The sequence below is a fragment of the Thalassophryne amazonica genome, chromosome 7, assembly GCF_902500255.1.
Source record: "Thalassophryne amazonica chromosome 7, fThaAma1.1, whole genome shotgun sequence".
In the NCBI taxonomy this organism is placed as follows: domain Eukaryota; kingdom Metazoa; phylum Chordata; class Actinopteri; order Batrachoidiformes; family Batrachoididae; genus Thalassophryne; species Thalassophryne amazonica.
In genome coordinates, this window is record NC_047109.1 from 38,779,859 (window position 1) to 38,801,793 (window position 21,935).

The 21,935-nt window shown below is 41.1% G+C and overlaps 1 protein-coding gene across 5 annotated transcripts in view; it reads right to left on the reverse strand.

Annotated features, from left to right (window-relative positions):
- The window catches only part of ctps1b (CTP synthase 1b), a 67,721-nt gene extending 49,087 nt beyond the window's left edge, over positions 1-18,634 (reverse strand). The window contains exons 1-8 of one of the 5 annotated variants that reach the window (XM_034174040.1): positions 18,630-18,634; positions 12,408-12,588; positions 12,024-12,194; positions 11,164-11,264; positions 6,771-6,887; positions 6,479-6,562; positions 3,151-3,231; positions 2,700-2,851 (exon numbers count right to left, since the gene is read on the reverse strand). In XM_034174040.1, coding sequence (XP_034029931.1) covers positions 2,700-2,851; positions 3,151-3,231; positions 6,479-6,562; positions 6,771-6,887; positions 11,164-11,264; positions 12,024-12,194; positions 12,408-12,573 — 872 coding nt within the window. In that variant the 5' untranslated portion in view covers positions 12,574-12,588; positions 18,630-18,634. Of the gene's footprint in view, positions 1-2,699; positions 2,852-3,150; positions 3,232-6,478; positions 6,563-6,770; positions 6,888-11,163; positions 11,265-12,023; positions 12,195-12,407; positions 12,589-17,369; positions 17,422-17,494; positions 17,673-18,629 lie in introns of those variants that run through there. The other 4 variants (XM_034174037.1, XM_034174036.1, XM_034174038.1 and 1 more) reach the window with 4 other exon arrangements.
- Between the last annotated feature and the right edge of the window lie 3,301 nt (positions 18,635-21,935).

A 21,935-nucleotide genomic window follows, 5' to 3' on the forward strand; every position in this document is an offset into this window, starting at 1 on the left:
TGATAGATTTAATATCGGCCGATAGTTTTTCAATACACTAGGGTCAAGATTAGGTTTCTTAAGTAATGGTTTAATCACTGCATATTTGAAATGTTTAGGAACAGATCCAGAAGTTAAAGAAAGATTAATCATTTCCAGCACAATGGGCCCAAGAGTGGGCCACAGGTCCTTAAACAGTTTTGTTGGTATAGCATCAAATAAACACTTTGTGCTTGTTGTTGACGTTACAAGTTTCCTCAGCATGTCTAGAGAGATACCATCAAATTCTGTAAATCTAGGTAATACCTCAGTAGTGGCGCCCACCTCAATAGCAGGGTGTAGTGGCTGGGTTAAGACATGCTGGGATATGTTCAACCTAATGTTATCTATTTTCTTCTCAAAGTAATCCAGGAAATCTTGTGCTGTAAAAGGAGAGCAAACTACATGTGGTTGTCCATGCAAAAGTGTTGCCACCGTGTTGAACAAGAACTTTGAGTTATGCTTGTTTTTATTGATCAAATCAGAGTAATAGGTCCGCTTTGTAGCCAATAGTGCATGCTTATAGTCTAAGATAGCATCACGAAATGCAAGGTGGAATACTTCTAATTTTGAACGACGCCATTTCCGTTCTAGACCTCTTGCTTTATGCTTGAGGTCACGCAGGTAATCATTGAACCAAGGTGACTGCGATTTGGGGGAGCGCGGTTTCAACACAGGTGGTGCAATCATGTTGAGTGTCGTTTTGCGCACTGAGTTTAAACTATCCACAAGTCTGTCTACTGACGGGATATTTGTCAAAAGTGAGGCTAAGACATCAGGCAATCTAGCTTCTAGTTCAGGCTTAGTTGAGGAGTTGATGCATCGCCGTAATGATAAATAAGGTTGTTGTTCCACTAAACACGGCAGTGAAACTGTAAACTTAATAAGTGAGTGATCAGAGACCACTGATGTAAGAGGCATGATGTCAATATTCCTGACAGCAATACCATGTGCGAGACACACTGTAGCTGGTATTTTGGCCCATTCCTCCATGCAGATCTCTAGAGCAGTGACGTTTTGGGGCTGTCGCTGGGCAACATGGACTTTCAACTCCCTCAACAAATTTTCTATGGGGATGAGGTCTGGAGATTGGCTCAGCCACTCCAGGACCTTGAAATGCTTTTTATGGAGCCACTCCTTTGCCCGAGCGGTGTGTTTGGGATCATTGTCATGCTGGAAGACCCAGCCACGTTGCATCTTCAATGCTCTCACTGATGGAAGGAGGTTTTGGCTTAAAATCTCACGATACATGGCCCCATTCATTCTTCCCTTAACACAGATCAGTCGTCCTGTCCCCTTTGCAGAAAAACAGCCCCAAAGCATGATGTTTCCACCCCCATGCTTCACAGTAGTTATGGTGTTCTTGGGATGCAACTCAGCATTCGTCTTCCTCCAACACAATGAGTTGAGTTTTTCTCTGCAGGTCATTCATCAGGTCCCTCCATGTAGTTCTGGGATTTTTGCTCACCGTTCTCATGATCATTTTGACCCCACGGGATGAGATCTTGCGTGGAGCCCCAGATCGAGGGAGATTATCAATGGTCTTGTATGTCTTCTATTTTCTTACAATTGCTCCCACAGTTGATTTATTCACACCAACCTGCCTGACTATTGTATATTCACTCTTCCCAGCCTGGTGCAGGTCAACAATGTTCTTCCTGGTGTCCTTCGACAGCCCTTTGGTCTTGGCCATGGTTGAGTTTGGAGTCTGACTGTTTGAGGCTGTGGGCAGGTGTCTTTTATCCAGATAACGAGTTCAAACAGGTGCCAGTAATACAGGTAATGAGTGGAGGACAGACGAGCTTCTTAAAGAAGTTACAGGTCTGTGAGAGCCATAAATCTTGCTTGTTTGTGGGTGACCAAATACTTATTTTCCACCAAAATTTACAAATAAATTCTTTAAAAATCCTATAATTTGATTTCCTGGAGTTTTTTCTCATTTTGTCTCTGACAGTTGAAGTGTACCTATGTTGAAAATTACAGACCTCTCTCATCTTTCTAAGTTGGAGAGCTTGCACAATCAGGGGCTGACTAAATACTTATTGCCCCAACTATATACATATACATATATATACATATACATATATATACACACACACATACACACACACACACACCACAAACAGGTGCATGTCAAAATTTAAGTACAGTGGAAAAGTTCATTTTTTTTGTCAGGTATTACAAAGAGGACGACTTTCTTCCCTGGCAGTGATCTCCACTGACATAGAGAGACTTTGAAAACTGAAGGTAGATAAAGAAGAGTTCTACAAACAAGTCACTGATGCTTTTGTTCAGAAGGAGCGGCACATGAACTTCAATTGTAAGTAAAGGTAAGACCATAATCATTTTTTTAATTAAATGTGCTTTTTTGTGTACTACAGTTTGCATGTGTAAAGAATGCTGATATTAGATTTTAAACATAACCTGTTAACTGCTGCCAATCAAAGGGTGAATAAGCTACTCTGTGAAGTTCATATGTTTGTTAATCTGATTGTGATGAAATCAGTGCCTCACCAGCCATCAACCTCACCGCACGTCACTGGATATAAAACACCTTAGTCTGGTCAATACTGTATAATTTGGCTTTTACCACCCTTTATTACCTAGTAGGTTAAAGAAAAATTGAAATTAATGAGCAAAAATGAAACTGTAATAAATATCCACACATCAAATGTCCGCACCTCTCAGACATTTCCTTCCACTTTGTGAGCATCTTCCTGGGCCGCATGTCAACAGGAAGGCTGAGCCGCTGACACAAGAAGCTGACCACACCCTGGTCCTCCAGCAGCAGGGGAACTTTGTAGACTGAGGGGACATCCTGGACACAGATCACCTGGAAAGAGTTACACAACAAATGGCAGAAGATTTTCTAATCAATATGATCAGATGAAATGAAAATGTGCCTTTTAGAAGCTGTGGAAACCCACACACTTCACAGGCACACACCTTAAACTGCAAGTACCAAACACTTACGCATGTTCAAACTGTTTCCATAAAACATATACAGTGCTCAATAAAAAAAAAAACACAACACCTGCAGACGTAAATCAGTACAACACCAACTGCAATGTAATCAGTCTCAGCACCTCCTTTTACAGAGCCTCTGCCAAAGACATTTACAGAGTACTTCACCTGCGTGGGCTCCACATGACAGAACATGGAGATCTTCTCCTTCACAGCAGTTTCTAATGCTGTTGCACAGCGGCACATAATCTTAAAAAAAAAAAAGTTTGTTAAATTGAGGAATAATGTACATTCTGATAAAAGTACTCTTTCAGTACTTTAATGTTTCCCATAATCCCCCTGGCGGCCCCCTGCATTTCCCAGAATGCACCACAGTGGCAGAAGAGTTCTGGTAAATCACAGCACATGAAAACAATGGCTAGCGAGGATGTGGATGGCTATAATCTAGCGGGATCACAGGGGATTATAATGACAACACGTTTTCCCAAGTTGAGAGGGTCATCTAGGAGGTGTAGCACCTGTGATGGACTTATGCCGTGCCCCAATGTCTTGTTGTTCATATTTCACGAGGTTTGTTTACATAGTGCACTGAACTGGAACTCTGCTGAAACTGAACTCTTGCATGAACCACAGACCGTGAGATGGCGTGAGATTCACAACTGTAAAACAGCAAATGGGACTATCCAATACTCAAAACAATGCGAACGTTCAAAGAACTCAGTGGAGGTCCAAGAAGGAGAACTGCAGATTTATACAAATTGGGAAGGTCTCTTGGAGCCATTTTTAAACAACTGCAATTTCAAAGATCATCAGTTCAAGCAATTGTACGCAAGTACAAGTTCTTCGGCTGTGTCACTACTTTGCCAAGTTCTGGAACAAGATCCAAACGGTCACCCTCAGATGAGAGGAAATTATTTAGGATGTTCCAGAACCACCAAGGCTCAGGCATCCCATGAGCTGGAAAATGCTTGACACCAGCGTTACTGTCCACAGTGATACAAGTCTTATATCGCCATGGACTGAGAGGATGCTGATCAAGAAAGAAGCCCCTGCACCAAAACCGACACCTTCAAGCAAGATTGAAATCTGTATCTGCCCGCATAGATAAGGTTATGGTCAGACAAGACAAACAATGAGCTACTTGGCCACGATGAAAAGAGGTATGTTTGAAGGAGGAAACATGACGCTTTCAAAACTAACAACAGTGTACCATTGCTGCCAGTGGTACTGGTGTATTGCACAAGGTGGATGGAATAATGAAGAAGGATGACTACCTCCAAATTCCTCAGCAGCACCATACTTCCACAGTTGAAATTGGCTGCAACTGGGTGTTCCAACAAGGCAATGATCCCAAACACACTTCAAAACAGGTAATAAGTTGGCTAAAGCTGAAAAGAATGGTTTGTGCCAGGAAACCAAACAATTTAAATAAACTCTACCAATTCCACCACGAAGAGTGCTCAAATATCCAACCAGAACTATGACAGAAGCTTGTTGATGCCTACCAAAAGAATCTGGTTGAGGTGCAGACTGCACTCGACATTTAACCACATTATTAGTGGGGGTGTATGTATATCGTTGAGCCTGTATACTGGGTCAAAATTGTGTGGATTAGAGAAGATCCAAAATAAATTCAAACTTGTGCACCCACTTCTTGTTTTTAGAGTCACTAATGACCAATGGTGCATAATCATTCCACCCTGACAAAAGAACAGTTAAAGGACATAATTAAAAGCCCAAAATTACTGTGACATTTATGCCCATGAGGAGTGTACATAAACATCCGGCCACAACTGTACTGTTAAAAGCTTAAATGTTTTGGGCCAGGGCGACGTGGCGTTGTGACCAGTTACAGAAATATGATGATTTACATAGCATGCGTCGAAGTGTCGAAAGGAGGGAGTGATATGGCACAGAATATATATATATATATATATATATATATGATAAAAGACGCAAAAAGATTTTTTAAATGTGAATGCATAAACAAGTGCCTGCATTATTTTTATTTTGGACCATAAAAGACAGTTAAGATGTCCTAAATTTCCCTTTGGGCATTAAAGTGTTATCTTAAGACTGGAATGTTTTTATTCTGGAGAATAATGTCCAGCAAGACACAGTCATAGTTTGTGTGTGTTTGTTTTAAAGAGAAGACAACTGAATACTGAAGTATGGCAAGTTTTTCTAAATTCAGTTTTAATAATTAATAAAAAAAAAATATCTTAACCAAAAATAACCAATAGCTTAATAAAAAAAAAAAAAAAAAAAAAAAAAAAAAAAAAAAAAAAAAGTTAATTGCAGCCCTAAAAAAGTTAATTTGCATTATCTTCACATGGTGTATTACCATTATGTGATGTCATCATGATACATCAAATTTCCAATGATGTTCCCTTGAAGATATTAGATTGGAATTATTTTCATTAATCCACATCTTCATATGGTTTGATATCACTGTGTGAAACAACACTGAAAGCCAGTAAACGGTTTAGGAGGACATGCTCTTCAAAGATTCATGGCCAAAGGCAAATCTTGGAAAATGCACTGAACAAAAATATAAATATTTATTATAGCTTTAATCACACAGCACAATTCCACAGATGATGTACATTTTTAGGGAGCATGCAATTGGCTGCAGGAATGTCCACCAGAGGTGCTGAACAGAATGTTCATTTCTCTACCATAAGCCATCTCCAAAGCCGTTTCAGAGAATTTGTCGGTACATCCAGCCTTGCAACCGCAACCTCCACATCCAGCATGCTCACCTCCAAGATCATCTGAGACCATCCACCTGGACAGCTGCTGCAACAACTGGTTTGCAGAACCAAAGAATGTCTGCACAAACTGTCTCAAAGAAGCTCATCTGCATGCTCGTCATCCTCATTGGGGTCTTCACCTGACTGCAGTTTGTCGCCGTAACCGACTTGAGTGGGTAAATGCTCACGGGAGGACGGCGTCTGGCTGCTGATCAACTCTATGCGAAAGAGCTGTGTTGCACTGCGCGAGTGAGACAAATGGTGGTCACACCAGATAATGACTGGTTTTCTGACCCCCTCACCATAAAACAAAGCTGAACATTTCAGAGTGGCTTTTTATTGTGGCCAGCCTAAGGCACACCTGTGCAATAATCATGTCTAATCAGTATCTTGATATGCCACACCTATGAGGTGGGATGGATTATCTCGGCAAAGAAGTGCTTACTACACAGATTTAGACAGATTTGTGAACAATATTTAAGAGAAACAGTAATTTTGTGTATACAGAAAATGCTTTAGAGTTCAGCTCATGATAAATGGGAACAAATACAAAGGTGCTGCATTTATATTTTTGTTCAGTGTGTACTCACACACACACACACACACACACACACACACACACACACACACACACACACACACACACACACACACACACACCAGCTAAAGTACAACAATATTGCATTTCCACAATGTCTGGGGTGTTTGAGTGACTCTTTCAAAGAAAACGGAACTTGACTCACCAAATCCGGAGACAATCCAAATCCTCTGAGCTCTCTGACACTGTTTTGAGTTGGTTTGGTTTTCTGCTCTCCTGTGGCACTGGGCTGAGGATGCAAAAGTGCATTAATGTTACCACTGGACCATAAATAGAAGCAATGTATTTCTATAATATTTTAGCCTTTCCATAGCATTCAATTAAAAAAAAAAAACTGCTTTAAAATGCCCATAATATCAAAAACGTTATTTATGAATACTCTGTAGAATAAATCAGCTTGTAAATGCACAGCGGTTGTGTCCACCAGCTGTCCTGACCTGTGGTACCAGGCTCACGTGGATGTTGCAGAAGTTTTCCCTCTTGACTTTGAATTGGAACTGTCGAAAGGCCTCAATAAAGGGCATGCTCTCAATGTCTCCAACTGTGCCTCCCAGCTGTTTACACAGAACACCAACTCACACAACAGCACTGCAAGCCAAATAACACATTTATAAAAGAAAAAGAAAAAGGCTGGATACTGGGGTTGGGCAGCTAGAAGAGTCCATCAATGATGGCTCACCAGCATCACGATTTGGAGCCTCCATCGTGATGCAATAGATTGTTAGTCATGCACCAGATTGTTAAAGGTTCAACCTGCTGCTCAACTGAACATTTTATTTTTAGATTCGGAGTGAGCATACCTGGGAGAGTGAACACTGCAATAATCGTTGCGAGGATTTATGACTAATTGTGTCCTCACTGTGCTTGAGTCAGTTAAGGACTGTCTTGGATTACAGCCAACAGTCTACATTACAGGTTTATAGCTTTATTTTTCGTAACTATCGTACTGATGTACAGAATATGTAATGCAAAACTACAAAAATTGTGCCACTGTCCAAATACTTGTGAACATCAGCCTCATTGGTCTTACAGATGGGCAAACAGGTTGGTGCACAACAAAGAAACACCCTTAAAAGGCAAATAATGTCAACAGCCACAACAAACCCCCAAACACTGCCCAAAATGCTTCTGATGTAAACCACAAGAAAACTAGTCAGGAACCTTGACAGTAATTACACATTTATGTCAACTTCTACTATTGTTGGCCAATAATAAAGATTCAATAGTCCTTGCAGTATATACTGGGGAAAAAAATGCAAGCTATGCATCAAAAGCTGACTTTATTCACACCCCCCCCCCCAACCCGGTCATTGTTAAAATTTATTGTTCTGTGGGCAGTATTATGAATTCTTAGTTTTCTTTATTTTGTAGGGTTTTTTAACCCCCTTTTCAAATGTGCTGTTCACTTTTCTACCATTTTTTTTTAAACCAATTAGTACATTAAATGTGCAGCATGGTAGCACTGTTGCCTCATAAAAAGAAGGTCATGACTGATTCCCACCTGTGGCCTTTCTGTGTTGAGTCTGCATGTTCTCCCCGTGTTTGTGTGGGTTCCCTCTAGGTCAGTGGTTCCCAAACTTTTTCAAGACAAGTACCCCTTTGGGCATTTGAGTTTCAGTCATGTACCCCCTGTCACCGGCGGACTTGACATGTCATTTAAGTTTTATCAACCACATAAAATTACATCGTATATATACCACAATATACAGACACATTTGTGTGTATCATTTATTAGAATAACAAATGTTTTATTAACTTCAAATTTAGTGGGCTGAACCTTTGAGGCACTTATTAACAAAAACCTACTGAAGCCTCATTTCAGTATCTGCCTTAATTAAAACAATTTAAACCACAATGTGAACAATTATAATGCAATGGAAAACTCCAGCGTTTAATGTGAAGCGTGGGCTTGACTGGATGCACACAGCTCAGTAATGTTAGGCTCAATGCGTGAAAGGCTGCGTCTCAAGTCATTTTCAACATTAAGTCTGGCTCTGTATTTTGTTTTCATGTTCGTCAGTGTGGAAAATCCACTTTCACACAAATACGTAGTTGCGAATGGCATGAGAGTCTTAATAGCGCGCTTTGCAAGTGCAGGTTGCTTCACGCGCAGGCCAATCCAAAAGTCAGTCAGTGTCTTCTGATTAAATTCTGCTTTTAGCGATCCATCTGTTGCAATGTCAATAAGGCTCTCCTGTTCCGCTGTTGATAAAGACGTGGTCACGGCACTAAATGGATGACGTATCCACTCGTTTGACCCGTCCGCCTCAGGAAAATATCTGCGCAGCTCTGCAGACAGTGCGCCAAGGTGCGCCTTCATCTCTGCTTTCACGCAGCCTCTCAGTCTGAGTTCGTTTGAGCACAAAAACTCATGCAACACTTGGAAAACTTCGGTATTGTTTGACTCAAGGGAGTTTATCCAGAGTTTTACCTTTTTGATCATGGCCTCAATTTTATCTTGAACACTGAATATTGTTACAGTTAGCCCTTGTAATCCAAGATTTAATTCATTCAGATGTGAAAAAATGCCACAAAGATAAGCCAGACTAGTGAGAAATTCTTCGTTGTGCAAATGTTCTGACAGGGCAAAATCATGTTTACTGAAGAAAACTTTAAGTTCATCTCTCAACTCAAAAAAGCAAGTTAATACCCTGCCTCTTGAAAGCCAGCGCACCTCTGTGTGTAATAACAGCGTCTCATACTCACTGCCCATTTCATTACACAACGCAGCAAACAAGCGCGAGTTCATGGGCCTGGCTTTCACAAAGTTGACCATCTTTATGGTGATGTCCAAAACATTCTTGAGGTGAGCAGGTATTCCCTTTGCAGCCAGAGCCTCACGGTGGATGCTGCAGTGTACCCATGTGGCATCTGGTGCCACTGCTTGAATGCGTGTCACCACACCCCCATGTCTACCTGTCACTGCCCGTGCGCCATCTGTGCATATACCCACACATCTATCCCACATTAGGCCGTTTGTGTTCACAAAGTTATCCAGCTTTTGAAAAATGTCAAGTGCAGTGGTCCTTTCCTCAAGAGATTTACAAAAGAGCATGTCCTCTGTTACTGTCCCTTCATGTATGTAACGCACGTATACAAGGTGTGCAAGGCCAGCAACATCTGTGGACTCATCCAGCTGTAGAGCGTAATACTTGCTGCCTCTTACCCGCTGAAGAAGCTGTTTCAAAACGTCCTCAGCCATAGCACTGATGCGTCGAGAAACTGTGTTGTTCGATGATGGGATAGTCCGTATAGTCTTTTTTGCCTTTTCCCCCAACATTGTTCCAACCATATCTGAGGCAGCAGGGAGTATTAAATCCTCCACTATAGTGTGTGGCTTGTTAGTTTTAGCAACTATATAGCTGACCATGTATGATGCTCGCAGCCGGTTCCTGTTGGCAGTGTCTGTCTCTGCAATACAACTTTTACTTGCAGATAATAGTTTCAGCTAGATGGTAGCATTTACACACATCTATAATAGCATTGTTTCAGACAGCTTATCACAATTACAGCGTGTTATGACATTTTTTTTTCTTTTTTGCTCATTGCCCCGCGTACCCCCCACAGGCACTCACATACCCCCGGGGGTACGCGTACCACCATTTGGGAACCACTGCTCTAGGTGCTCCAGCTTCCTCCCACCATCCAAAGACATGCAGGTTAAGTGGAATGGAAACTTTAAAATGTTCATAGGTGTACCTGCGAGTGTGAATGTGTTTGTCTATATGTGGCCCTGCAACAGACTGGCACTGTCCATGGTGTACCCTGCCTCACGCCTTATGTCTGCTGGAATAGGCTCCAGCCCCCACCCACACCCCACTTCAGGTAATTTCATTGAAGTGATGTTAATCAGTGAAATCACCTGAAGGAGTAGGTGGTTACAAAGAAAACCTGCACCCTTTTGACCTTTTCTGGAATCAATTTGACACCTATTCACTAAACCATCACCTCCTCAATACCAATATTTCCTACTGCATTGGACAACAATGCAAAGTTCATCAGTTCATAGTAAATGGCTATTCACAAGGCAGCCTTGTGGGTAACTTCTTATCAGCTATTTGCAAGGCAATGCCCTGGTGGCGAAATTAGGAATTGCAGTTGTTAAACCAAACAGTTGATCAGTATCCACAGTTTAGAAATCTGAGGCCATGGATTTCTAAACCATGGCTATGTGTCCATTAATGTGTGCGGCTGTCACAGATATGTCAGAGGAAGAAAAGAACAAAACACTTTTTGCGGCAAAATTCAATCAGATTTGATCACAATGAGATATCCCTGGTTTAATTATATGCCCAGTTCTGATCTATGTACCAACGGGGCACACAGCAGAATGATAATACACCATTTGAGGAAACCAAAAAGCTGCACTCTGCACCCACAGGAGTGTTACTGCTGTCTGTCACAGATTACATTCCAGGATCTCCTGAGATCACTCCAAGGATGCACGACTCTCATTTGAGGAATCCAGTCTTCTGGTTTCCCATCTGCCGGACTCAATGATAATATCGCGGCTCGCTGAACGGCCTAAACAGCCAATTCAAGCGGTTCAATTCTCTGCACATATGACACAGATAATGCAGTGAGGAAAAAGTGGCATCAATCCCAAAAAGAAGTTATTTCCTGCCTCCTAAATCAATTAATATATTAGTTACATGGAGATAATTCATGTTCTGTACAAGTTAAAAAAGGATCTTTTTCTCAGTTTCTGAGTTTGTTTTGGAAGCTCACGAAACCCAATTCAAGATAAATGACAAGCTTTTTGCTGAATTTTCAGTGCCTGCTCACAAAAATTGAGAACACTGACAGGTGCTGCACCCGAGTCCAACTCACCTCTATTACACAAACCTGAGGCTCAACACCATCATCATCCACTGAGATCTTAGCCTGCTTCATCACCCACTCCTGGATGGCATCTGTGATGTGAGGTACCACTGAGAAGAGGCCAACAAAATAAATCAACAAAACCCACAATGTGAATTAGGGATGCTCTATATTGAACTGAATATTCGACAAGCTGATATTTTCAGACTTATTTTGGCTGATGCTGATACGTACACATTGGGTTTCTCTTTAATTTATCCAAAGAGCATAAAGTCTCTGCTGTATTAAACTGAGCTATGACACCTATGATGGTCTATTTGTTGTAGATAAAAACACAAACTATCAAAAACAGCATTTCATTTTACCCTAAATGCAAAGTAATGTATTGTGTATGTCACACCCATGAAAAAAATGCCCCTTGAAGAGGAAAAACACATAATATAAAAGTTGCACCCTTTTCTATGAACTTTAGAATTTTTGTGCATTGATGTAGTGTACTTTTTATTATTGTTATTTCTTCTTTTATTATTTTTTTAATATAGTTTATTATGTTTAGTGATTTGATTCATGGAAAAGTCCTACATAAATACTCATTTTAATTATTAAAAAAAATGTCTGACCTTACAGTATATGAGTCGCAGAACCTTCCAAACTAGGAAAATACGGTAAGTTCTTTCAGTTTCACCACTTTTCACTTGGGGTCACCACAGCAGATCAGAAGTGGATCTGCATGTTGATTTGGTACAAGTTTTACACCGGATGTCCTTCCTGATATAACTCCACATTACAGGACACACCCAGCACCAAACCGAGTCAAGCCGAGCCGAGACAAGGTCTGTATAATGGAAAAGGGTCAAATGATCCCTCACCTTGTACGGTCTTGCCCAGGTAGTCTCCCCTCCTCTCCTTGTTGATGACTGACTGGTAAATTTTTCCAGTAGTAAGATTGTTATCTTTGGTAAGACGAATATCAAGGAAACGCTCATAGTTCCCCAAGTCCAGGTCCACTTCTCCACCATCATCAAGAACAAACACCTCCCCTGTGCAACACACACATTTTATGAAGCTTGACTGGTGCTCTGAAGGTTATGAAAAGCAGCACAAAACAACAAGTAATTTAATCCCATGACATTTAGCCAATGGGCAGTCTGCAGAACTACTAATACTTAAGTCATACATTAATGGTGAGACATCGGCGTGATCAGGAAAAAAAACAAAAAAAACAAAAAACAGAGTTTGTTGAAAGCACTTACCGTGTTCATAAGGCGAAAAGGTGCCAGCATCAATATTAATATATGGGTCTATTTTGATGGCAGTAACGTGAAGGCCGCATGATTTCAGGATTGTTCCCACACTGCTGGCAATGATGCCTTTACCAATCCCAGAAATGACACCACCAGTAACCAGGATGTACTTCATGGTGGTGTGTGAAGCCTAGAAAACAAAAAGCATGCATCATAGCATTGTATGCAGGGGTTTTCCTAAAGCAGGAAATAGGGGCACCACGCCCCCTTATTTTGGCTGCACAACCCCTTACTAAAATGCTAATTTTTTCCTAGCATACAGCCTTCCCTTCTGTGATTTATTCTTCTGTAAATACATAAAATTGATGCCAGAAAATAGCAACCCAGTTTGTGACAAACAGTGTATTTTTTTTTTTTCCAAAATATTAAATATGTGGTAAAATGACAATAAGAATGTGTTAACATGTCCTATTTCAAGCTGCTTCCACGCTTTATTTTCTGGCTCGAAGCTAGGGGGGTTCGATCAAACTGCCCACTTCGCCCAATCTTGCCATAATTTTCATACCAGTGCCTGTTCTGAATCTCCACTGGATCACAGTATTATCAAAGTACCAGTATAACACATTCGGTACATGCACATGTAATCACTTCCTGTGTTTACATCAGCATTTGATGCTGCGAGCTGTCAGTCCGCTGTTTTGCGCAGCAGGTCTGAGTTGGGGAAAAAAGAGAATTCCTTTGTAAAGCGCTTTGAGTATCTGATGCAGATGGAAAAGCGCTATATAAATGTAGTCAATTTCCCTTCTGTATATCAGAGCGTGAGGACACAGAGGGCAAAGAGTAGAGTGCAGAGCTTACAAACATATTTTTAAACTTCACTTTTCTTTCAAACTCTGCACTGATCTGTCTTTGCTGTTTTTAAACTAAAACACAGGTGTTAACCCCAAAAACGTGAAACGGCTGCAAATCGCAAATTATCCGCACACCGTTAACTGCAAAACGTGAACACCGAACATTTTAACTAGTTTATGCAGCAGTTACTGCAAGAAGCCTATGCCTTTTTCCCAATTCGCCCTATTGAGATATCCCATAATCCCTTGCGCGCCACAGAGTCACTGCAGTCAAAACAACATTGAGAATCCACATGACGACAACTGCAAATGAAAATTATACTCCCAAAATATAATTTTTTATGCTTTTCATCACGTTAATAAGAGACTGCATGCATGAGACCCTGAAACCATGCTAAAACAAATATTCCAAATAATCCGTGTCTGCTACGTTTAACCTATGTGGAACTGAATAAACGCAAACTGAATTTGAGATATTTTATATACTCGTATATTACTCTGGAACAAACAGCGATGTAAAGGACAATAAGTAGGACGTTAAAGAGCAAACTTCACTTTCCCCTGAAATGACACGAACAGGAAGTGATCACAGCTCACAGCAACTCCCACTGAAAATAATGGAGGATCAAGCTCAGCTTCTCACATGTTTACATAAAACAAACCCAATAACATCGTCTAAAAACCCAGATTATATAGTTTTAGGCACAATACACAAAGAGTTTTATGTTGCAATGTTAATGCTGTTGTCCGTGTGCAGCAGTTAAAGTGCAGCCTGATCAGAGCGCCTCAATGCATTTCTCAATGTTACTGACATCTCGCAGAGCAGCAACCAGATTTACTAGATAGGGTCGAGCTGTACAAAAGGCCTGCCCTGAGCAGATCGCGCCCCGCCATCTTGAAGACTGAAGCACTGCAGTGGTCTTGCGCTGTCAGTGGAAAATGCATGCTCTGCGCTTGTAATTACTGTTGATTCTCTGGCAGACTTCTCCGCTGTTATTTACATTTAAGACATGAAAACTTGTGCTTAGGTTAATTCAGATATGTACACTCAACAAAAATATAAATGCAACACTTTTGGTTTTGCTCCCATTTTGTATGAGATGAACTCAAAGATCTAAAACTTTTTCCACATACACAATATCACCATTTCCCTCAAATATTGTTCACAAACCAGTCTAAATCTGTGATAGTGAGCACTTCTCCTTTGCTGAGATAATCCATCCCACCTCACAGGTGTGCCATATCAAGATGCTGATTAGACACCATGATTAGTGCACAGGTGTGCCTTAGACTGCCCACAATAAAAGGCCACTCTGAAAGGTGCAGTTTTATCACACAGCACAATGCCACAGATGTCGCAAGATTTGAGGGAGCGTGCAATTGGCATGCTGACAGCAGGAATGTCAACCAGAGCTGTTGCTTGTGTATTGAATGTTCATTTCTCTACCATAAGCTGTCTCCAAAGGCATTTCAGAGAATTTGGCAGTACATCCAACCAGCCTCACAACCGCAGACCACGTGTAACCACACCAGCCCAGGACCTCCACATCCAGCATGTTCACCTCCAAGATCATCTGAGACCAGCCACTCGGACAGCTGCTGAAACAATCGGTTTGCATAACCAAAGAATTTCTGCACAAACTGTCAGAAACCGTCTCAGGGAACCTCATCTGCATGCTCGTCGTCCTCATCGGGGTCTCGATCTGACTCCAGTTTGTCATCGTAACCGACTTGAGTGGGCAAATGCTCACATTCGCTGGCATTTGACACGTTGGAGAGGTGTTCTCTTCACGGATGAATCCCGGTTCACACTGTCCAGGGCAGATGGCAGACAGCGTGTGTGGCGTCGTGTGGATGAGCGGTTTTCTGATGTCAATGTTGTGGATCGAGTGGCCCATGGTGGCGGTGGGGTTATGGTATGGGCAGGCGTCTGTTATGGACGAAGAACACAGGTGCATTTTATTGATGGCATTTTGAATGCACAGAGATACCGTGACGAGATCCTGAGGCCAATTGTTGTGCCATACAACCAAGAACATCACCTCTTGTTGCAGCAGGATAATGCACGGCCCCATGTTGCAAGGATCTGTACACAATTCTTGGAAGCTGAAAATGTCCCAGTTCTTGCATGGCCGGCATACTCACCGGACATGTCACCCATTGAGCATGTTTGGGATGCTCTGGACCGGCGTATACGCCAGCGTGTACCAGTTCCTGCCAATATCCAGCAACTTCGCACAGCCATTGAAGAGGAGTGGACCAACATTCCACAGGGCACAATTGACAACCTGATCAACTCTATGTGAAGGAGATGTGTTGCACTGCATGAGGCAAATGGTGGTCACACCAGATACTGACTGGTATCCCCCCCCCCAATAAAACAAAACTGCACCTTTCAGAGTGGCCTTTTATTGTGGACAGTCTAAGGCACACCTGTGCACTAATCATGGTGTCTAATCAGCATCTTGGTATGGCACACCTGTGAGGTGGGATGGATTATCTCAGCAAAGGAGAAGTGCTCACTATCACTGATTTAGACTGGTTTGTGAACAGTATTTGAGGGAAATGGTGATATTGTGTATGTGGAAAAAGTTTTAGATCTTTGAGTTCATCTCATACAAAATGGGAACAAAACCAAAAGTGTTGCGTTTATATTTTTGTTGAGTGTAGATTTGATTTCTGAAGTCAGATTTATCATAACTGTTGATCGTTTCTCCCTATAAGGCTGCGAATGGAGCATAAAGAGGAGCTCCTGTCAATAGAACACTCATGTTATCAGTCATGACATGAGTTGCGTGTCATGACTGATTACAACTAATTACTCTTTTTTTCTGTGTGTTGACAGTGAAGGATTAGAACAAAATCATTCCGTGCTGGACCGCAGCCCCCAGCCGACCGCGCCCACCGCCTGCCAAAGAAGGGCATTCACGCGGAGCATGTGGGTGTTGGACCATCGCCCACCCGGCGGCCGTGCTCAAGCATCTGACCGTCACCGACTGGCAACGCCGCTCATGAGCTCTTCGTTGTTACGGACAGCCAGCTGCAGGTGATGGGGAATGATAGAAGACGGTGGACATGGCCGACTGGAAACTGCAATCCACCATGGGAGGAGCGACTCTTTGCCTTGGCTCTAGCTTTATCACCCGTTTTGCCTCTTACGCTCATGGTTTCATTCTAATCCTTCGCTGTCAAAGCACAGAGAAAAAAAAAAAAGGAACCAGCCAGAGAGTTGACTGATGACATGAGTTTTATGTTGACAGCAGCTCCACTTTACGCTCCATTCGCAACTTTATAGTGAGAAATGATCAACAGTTATGATAAATCTGACTTCAGAAATCGAATCTACGTATCTGAATTGACCTAAGCACAAGAGCATGCATTTTCCACTGACAGCAAGAGACCGCTGCAGCACTTCAAATCTTTCAAGATGGGCAGCTCAGCGTGCCAGGTGACGTGAGCATAATACCTGTCTATTATGGGATGTCTATGGCGGTGAACTCTTCGAAGTTCTGGCAGATTTTGCAGGATTTGAAACCTCAATAGGGCAAATAATGTTGACTATTTCAATGAAACTCGCATTCCTACTCCAAGACAGCACAACAAAACTTCTGATGACAATCAATCAATTTTATTTATATAGCGCCAAATCACAACAAACAGTTGCCCCAAGGCGCCTTATATTGTAAGGCAAGGCCATACAATAATTACATAAAAACCCCAACGGTCAAAACGACATCATAGCAACAGAATAGTTTTCTTAAAAATAATCTGGTTAGACAAAGTAAACACAAGTAATGTGTACAGAGGGTATTTACAGCAGTCATCATGTGGAAAAGAACACGTTTGATGGCAGGAGGAAACCCACCAATCAAAGAGAGGAAACATTGATGAATGAATGAATGAATGAATGATGACAAACATGTTTCAAAAATACGGTTTGAATTCTCTTGATGTGGCTACACTTCTGTTTACACGTTGGCTGTCAAATCAACGGCGGGAACCCCAGAAAAATGCGCGCCAAATCTAACTTCAGGCCAACAAAAACAACAACACAACGCCACTTAAAGTGTGTCACTTTAAACAGTAAACCCGAAGCTTAAACACAACAATTTAATGTTACCTTAAGCAGTGTGACGTGCGCGACCAACACCTAAAATCTACCTGCGGCAGGAAATCACACGGAAAAACAGCGCCAATTCGAGCCGCCGACGGCTTTGCGAACATACGATATGTAAACAACATAACTTACCCCACAGCTGAAGACAAACTGACGTCGACTTTTTGGAGGTGTTGTTTACTGCCAGCGGTTACCCTCTGGGAGAAATAACGACTTTATTTGGAAGCCATGCAGCTGTCATGAAACACGTGCAGGAGAAGCGAGAAAAGTGCTGATAAAACCGCCAGATTACTGCCGCTTTTTCTTCTATCGAGTTTTTTTTAGCAGTTTGCAAACCGACACGGTGCATTACCGCCACCATCTGTTAGGAAGTGGAGCAGTAATGGAGTCTACACTCCAATAACCTCAACAGTCTCCCTTCTGCTGCATCTCCATTGACGGGTTTCATGTTTTCCAATGTTGTTGAAGAGCTTGCAGCAGATTTTTACAACGGAGTTTTAGGGCCACATTGAATTTCTTTTTTTTTTTAGCCTTCGAGAAAAAAAAAAAAAGTCGTAAATTTACGAGAATAAAGTCGTAATTTTACGAGAAAAAGTCGTAATATTACAAGAAAAAAGTCGTAATATTACAAGGAAAAAGTCGAAATATTATGGTATGACTTTATTCTCGTAATATTACGACTTTATTCTCGAAGTCTATAAATAAATAAATAAATAAAAAAAAAAAATTCTATGTGGCCCTAAAACACGGTCGTAGGATTTTGGAGGTGATCACGACAGAAATGAATAAAGTTAAATTATGGTTTGACAAAAACAAATTATCATTGAATTTAGAGAAAACAAAGATACACTGTGATACATTGTGATTGTTTTCATATTACTGTTCGCAGTCTGATAGAAATGTTTTGTTTTTAACATTACACGGTATAAGGGGCATTTAAAATCTATAGCTTCAGCCTTGACCCTTTTCACTCAGCTACATGTGTTTGTTTTTTGTTTTTTTGTATTTTATGTATTTTCCTTTTTTGTTTGATTTTATCTATTCATTCATTTATTTTCTGTTATTGCATGAGTTTGCTGTTTGAAATAAATCAAATCAATCAAATGTTGAGAGTATGATTTAAACCTGTATGACCTGGTTGTAGTTGTGTGATTACTTCTTCTTTCCTGTGACTCCATCTCCCAGCTGATGTAAAAAAAAGACCCTTAGATTCCCTGTCTCATTGCTTTCGCCACCCTTCATTTCTGTCTTGATCGTTTTGACTTCACATTTACTAAGTGGAATCTTGATCTGTATTTGTGATTTCAGAGCTGCTTTAGCCAGCTGATTTACAACTTCATTACCCTCAGTTCCACAACGAGATGGAACCCACATGAAACATACTGAAATACTGTGTTGTTGCAGTTTAAATAAGATTTGAAGAATCTCATTGATCATTTGCCATTTGAAATGCTGATTAATGCTGCCACTGAATCTGAGCAGATGACCTGGTGACTGAACTTCAGCCACCACAGTGCAAGAAAAAACTGCTAGCAGTTCCACAGAAAAGACAACTAAATGAACTGACATCATGAAATTGGAAAATATAAACTGCTGTTCCTGTCTTTCCTGTAACTAGATCTTTAGATCCATCTGTAAATGTTTGAATCACATATGTATATTTCATATTAAGGTTTTGCAGAACGAGACCATCCATCCCACCATACTTATTACTTTCCTTTGACAGTTTCTCTATCTCAAAGTCTGTTTGGGGCATAGGAAAAAACAAGGGGGATTCACAGACAATGGTACTATGCAGCTATGTGTTAACTTAGACAAGCCTAGTTTCTTAGCATGATGATTTCCTACCCAACCAAACTCACTCACTCACTCAACTTCAGCCGCTAACTCCAATTAACCCGTTTATGCCCAGATTTTTGTTTATAAGTGGAAAAAGTTGTATTAGTACCTTTGAGATTTTTTATTGTGAGTAGAAAATGACAGTGATACACTTCGGCAACAATTGCTGCCAGTGGGGCAAAATGGGCTAAGGGTCATGGGGAGCTGGAGCCTATCCCAGCAGTCATAAGGCGTGAGGCGGGGTACACCCTGGACAGGACTCCAGTCTGTTGCAGAGCCACATACAGACAAACAAACACATTCGCACCCACACTCACACCTACGAACAATTTAAAGTTCCCAATCCACCTAACTTGCATGTCGTTGGATGTGGGAAGAAGCCAGAGCACCTGAAGGAAACCCACGCAAACAGGGAAGAACATGCAAACTCGACACAGAAAGGCCACAGGTGGAAAATGATCCCATGAGCTTCTCGCTGTTAGGCAACAGTGCTAACCACTAAGCCACCGTGCTGCCCCAACCAAAACTCACTCACTCATCTTCAACTGCTTATCCGGGATCGGGTTGCGGGGGTAACAGCTCTAGCAGAGGACCCCAGACTTCCCTTTCCTGTGCCACATTGACCACCTTTGACTGGGGGATCCCGAGGCGTTCCCAGGCCAGTGTGGAGATATAATCTCTCCACCTAGTCCTGAGTCTTCATTGGGGTATCCTCACAGATGGACGTGCCTGGAACACCTCCCTAGGTAGGTGCCCAGGAGGCATCCTTACCAGATTCCTGAACCACCTCAGCTGTCTCTTTTCAATGTGAAGGAGCAGCGACTCTACTCTGAGCTCCCCACTTAATTTTACCATTCTCCCAATATGGGTTTAAAACAGATTTGGTAGGATGTGTCTGTTTGTGACCCTGTAAATTTGTTCAATACCCCATAGATAATTGGAGATGCCTTAAGGTTAAAGGTAATTCTCCAACCTTTACCTGAAGAGCTGGGATTGATGATGTCTTAAAAGCTCCACATTGTACACAGAGGGCCTGAGCTTGTATCACATGCAGCTTTTGTAGGGCCATTTTAAAGTTCCCAATTCATCTATCCTGCACGTCTCTGGAAGTGGGAGGAAGACAGAGCACCTGGAGGGAACATGCAAACATCAAACAGAAAGGCACAAGTGGGAAGTGAACCCAGGACCTTCTTTTTGTTAGGCAACAGTGCTAACCACTATTCTACTCATTCAGTCATCACCTCCTCAAAATATTTCCTCCACATTTACAACACACTCTCCTTGCTTGTCAGCGCATTGTGTTCTATATTCTTTATCACTCTAATATGCTGCAAATCCTTTTCAACTCGGTCCCTCTGTCTGGCCAATAGGTATAAGTCCTTTTCTCGTTCCTTAGTGTTGAACTTCATATACAGCTCGGTATATGCACTTTCCTTAGCCTTTTCCACTTCTCTTTTCACCTTCCACTGCATCTCCTTGTACTCCTGCCTGCATTCATCATCTCTTTCCCAATTCTTTTTCATTAACCTCTTTCTTCTTACACTTTCCTCAACTTCTTCATTCAACCACCAAGTCTCCTTGTCTTCCTTCCTCTGTCCAGATGTCACACCCACTACCTTCCAAGCTGTCTCCCTTACTACATCTTCAGTAGTTCACCAGTTATCCAGAATCATTTTACCTGGTTCACAGTGCCTGTTTCACCTTCCCCCTGAATTTCTCACACCAGTCTTCATCCTACAGCTTCGACCCTGTCATACAAAGTCATCCTAGCAATAACCATCTGATACTAAGTACTCTCTTCCCTGCCATCACCTTACAGTTACTCACTAACACATATTTAGACAGATTTGTGAGCAATATTTAAGAGAAATAAGTATTTTGTGTATATAGAAAATGTTTTAGATCTTTGAGTTCAGCTCATGAAAAATGGGAGCAAAAGCAAGTGCTATCTATCTATCTATCTATCTATCTATCTATCTATCTATCTATCTATCTATCTATCTATCTATCTATCTATCTATCTATCTATCTATCTATCTATCTATCTATCTATCTATCTATAGGTATATATAGATAATGATCAGTAAATGCTAAGATATGCTTTCATAGAGGAGAAAGTGCTGCATTTATATTTTTGTTCAGTGTATATCTATCTATCTATCTATCTATCTATCTATCTATCTATCTATCTATCTATCTATCTATCTATCTATCTATCTATCTATCTATCTATCTATCTATCTATCTATCTATCTATCTATCTATCTATCTATCTATCTATCTATCTATCTATCTATCTATCTATCTATCTATCTATCTATCTATCTATCTATCTATATGCTGTAAATGCTAAGACATGCATTCATAGAGGAGTAATGTTGAAACTGTTCTGTAAGACATGTGGTCACACACAATTAATAAGGTTTCGTGATTGCTAAGGTACTTAAAATTTACTTTGAAACTATTTATTGTGTAGATATCAATTCACTTTAAAATACACCTTTTCAATCACATCTAACTGCATTTTAATTGTTCTGTCAACTGTGTTGTGATTGTGTACATCAGCCTTTTGTCCACATGATGGCAGTCATGTTATAATGGAACATTAAGCTGCACTTTGGTGTTTCTCTGTGACTCCGTTTGTATGTGATTCAAACTAAATTAGGTTTGCGCACTTTTCATGAAGCAGATGTAGCTTTCTTCTTAAGTTTTATTAATTTTTTTTTACTT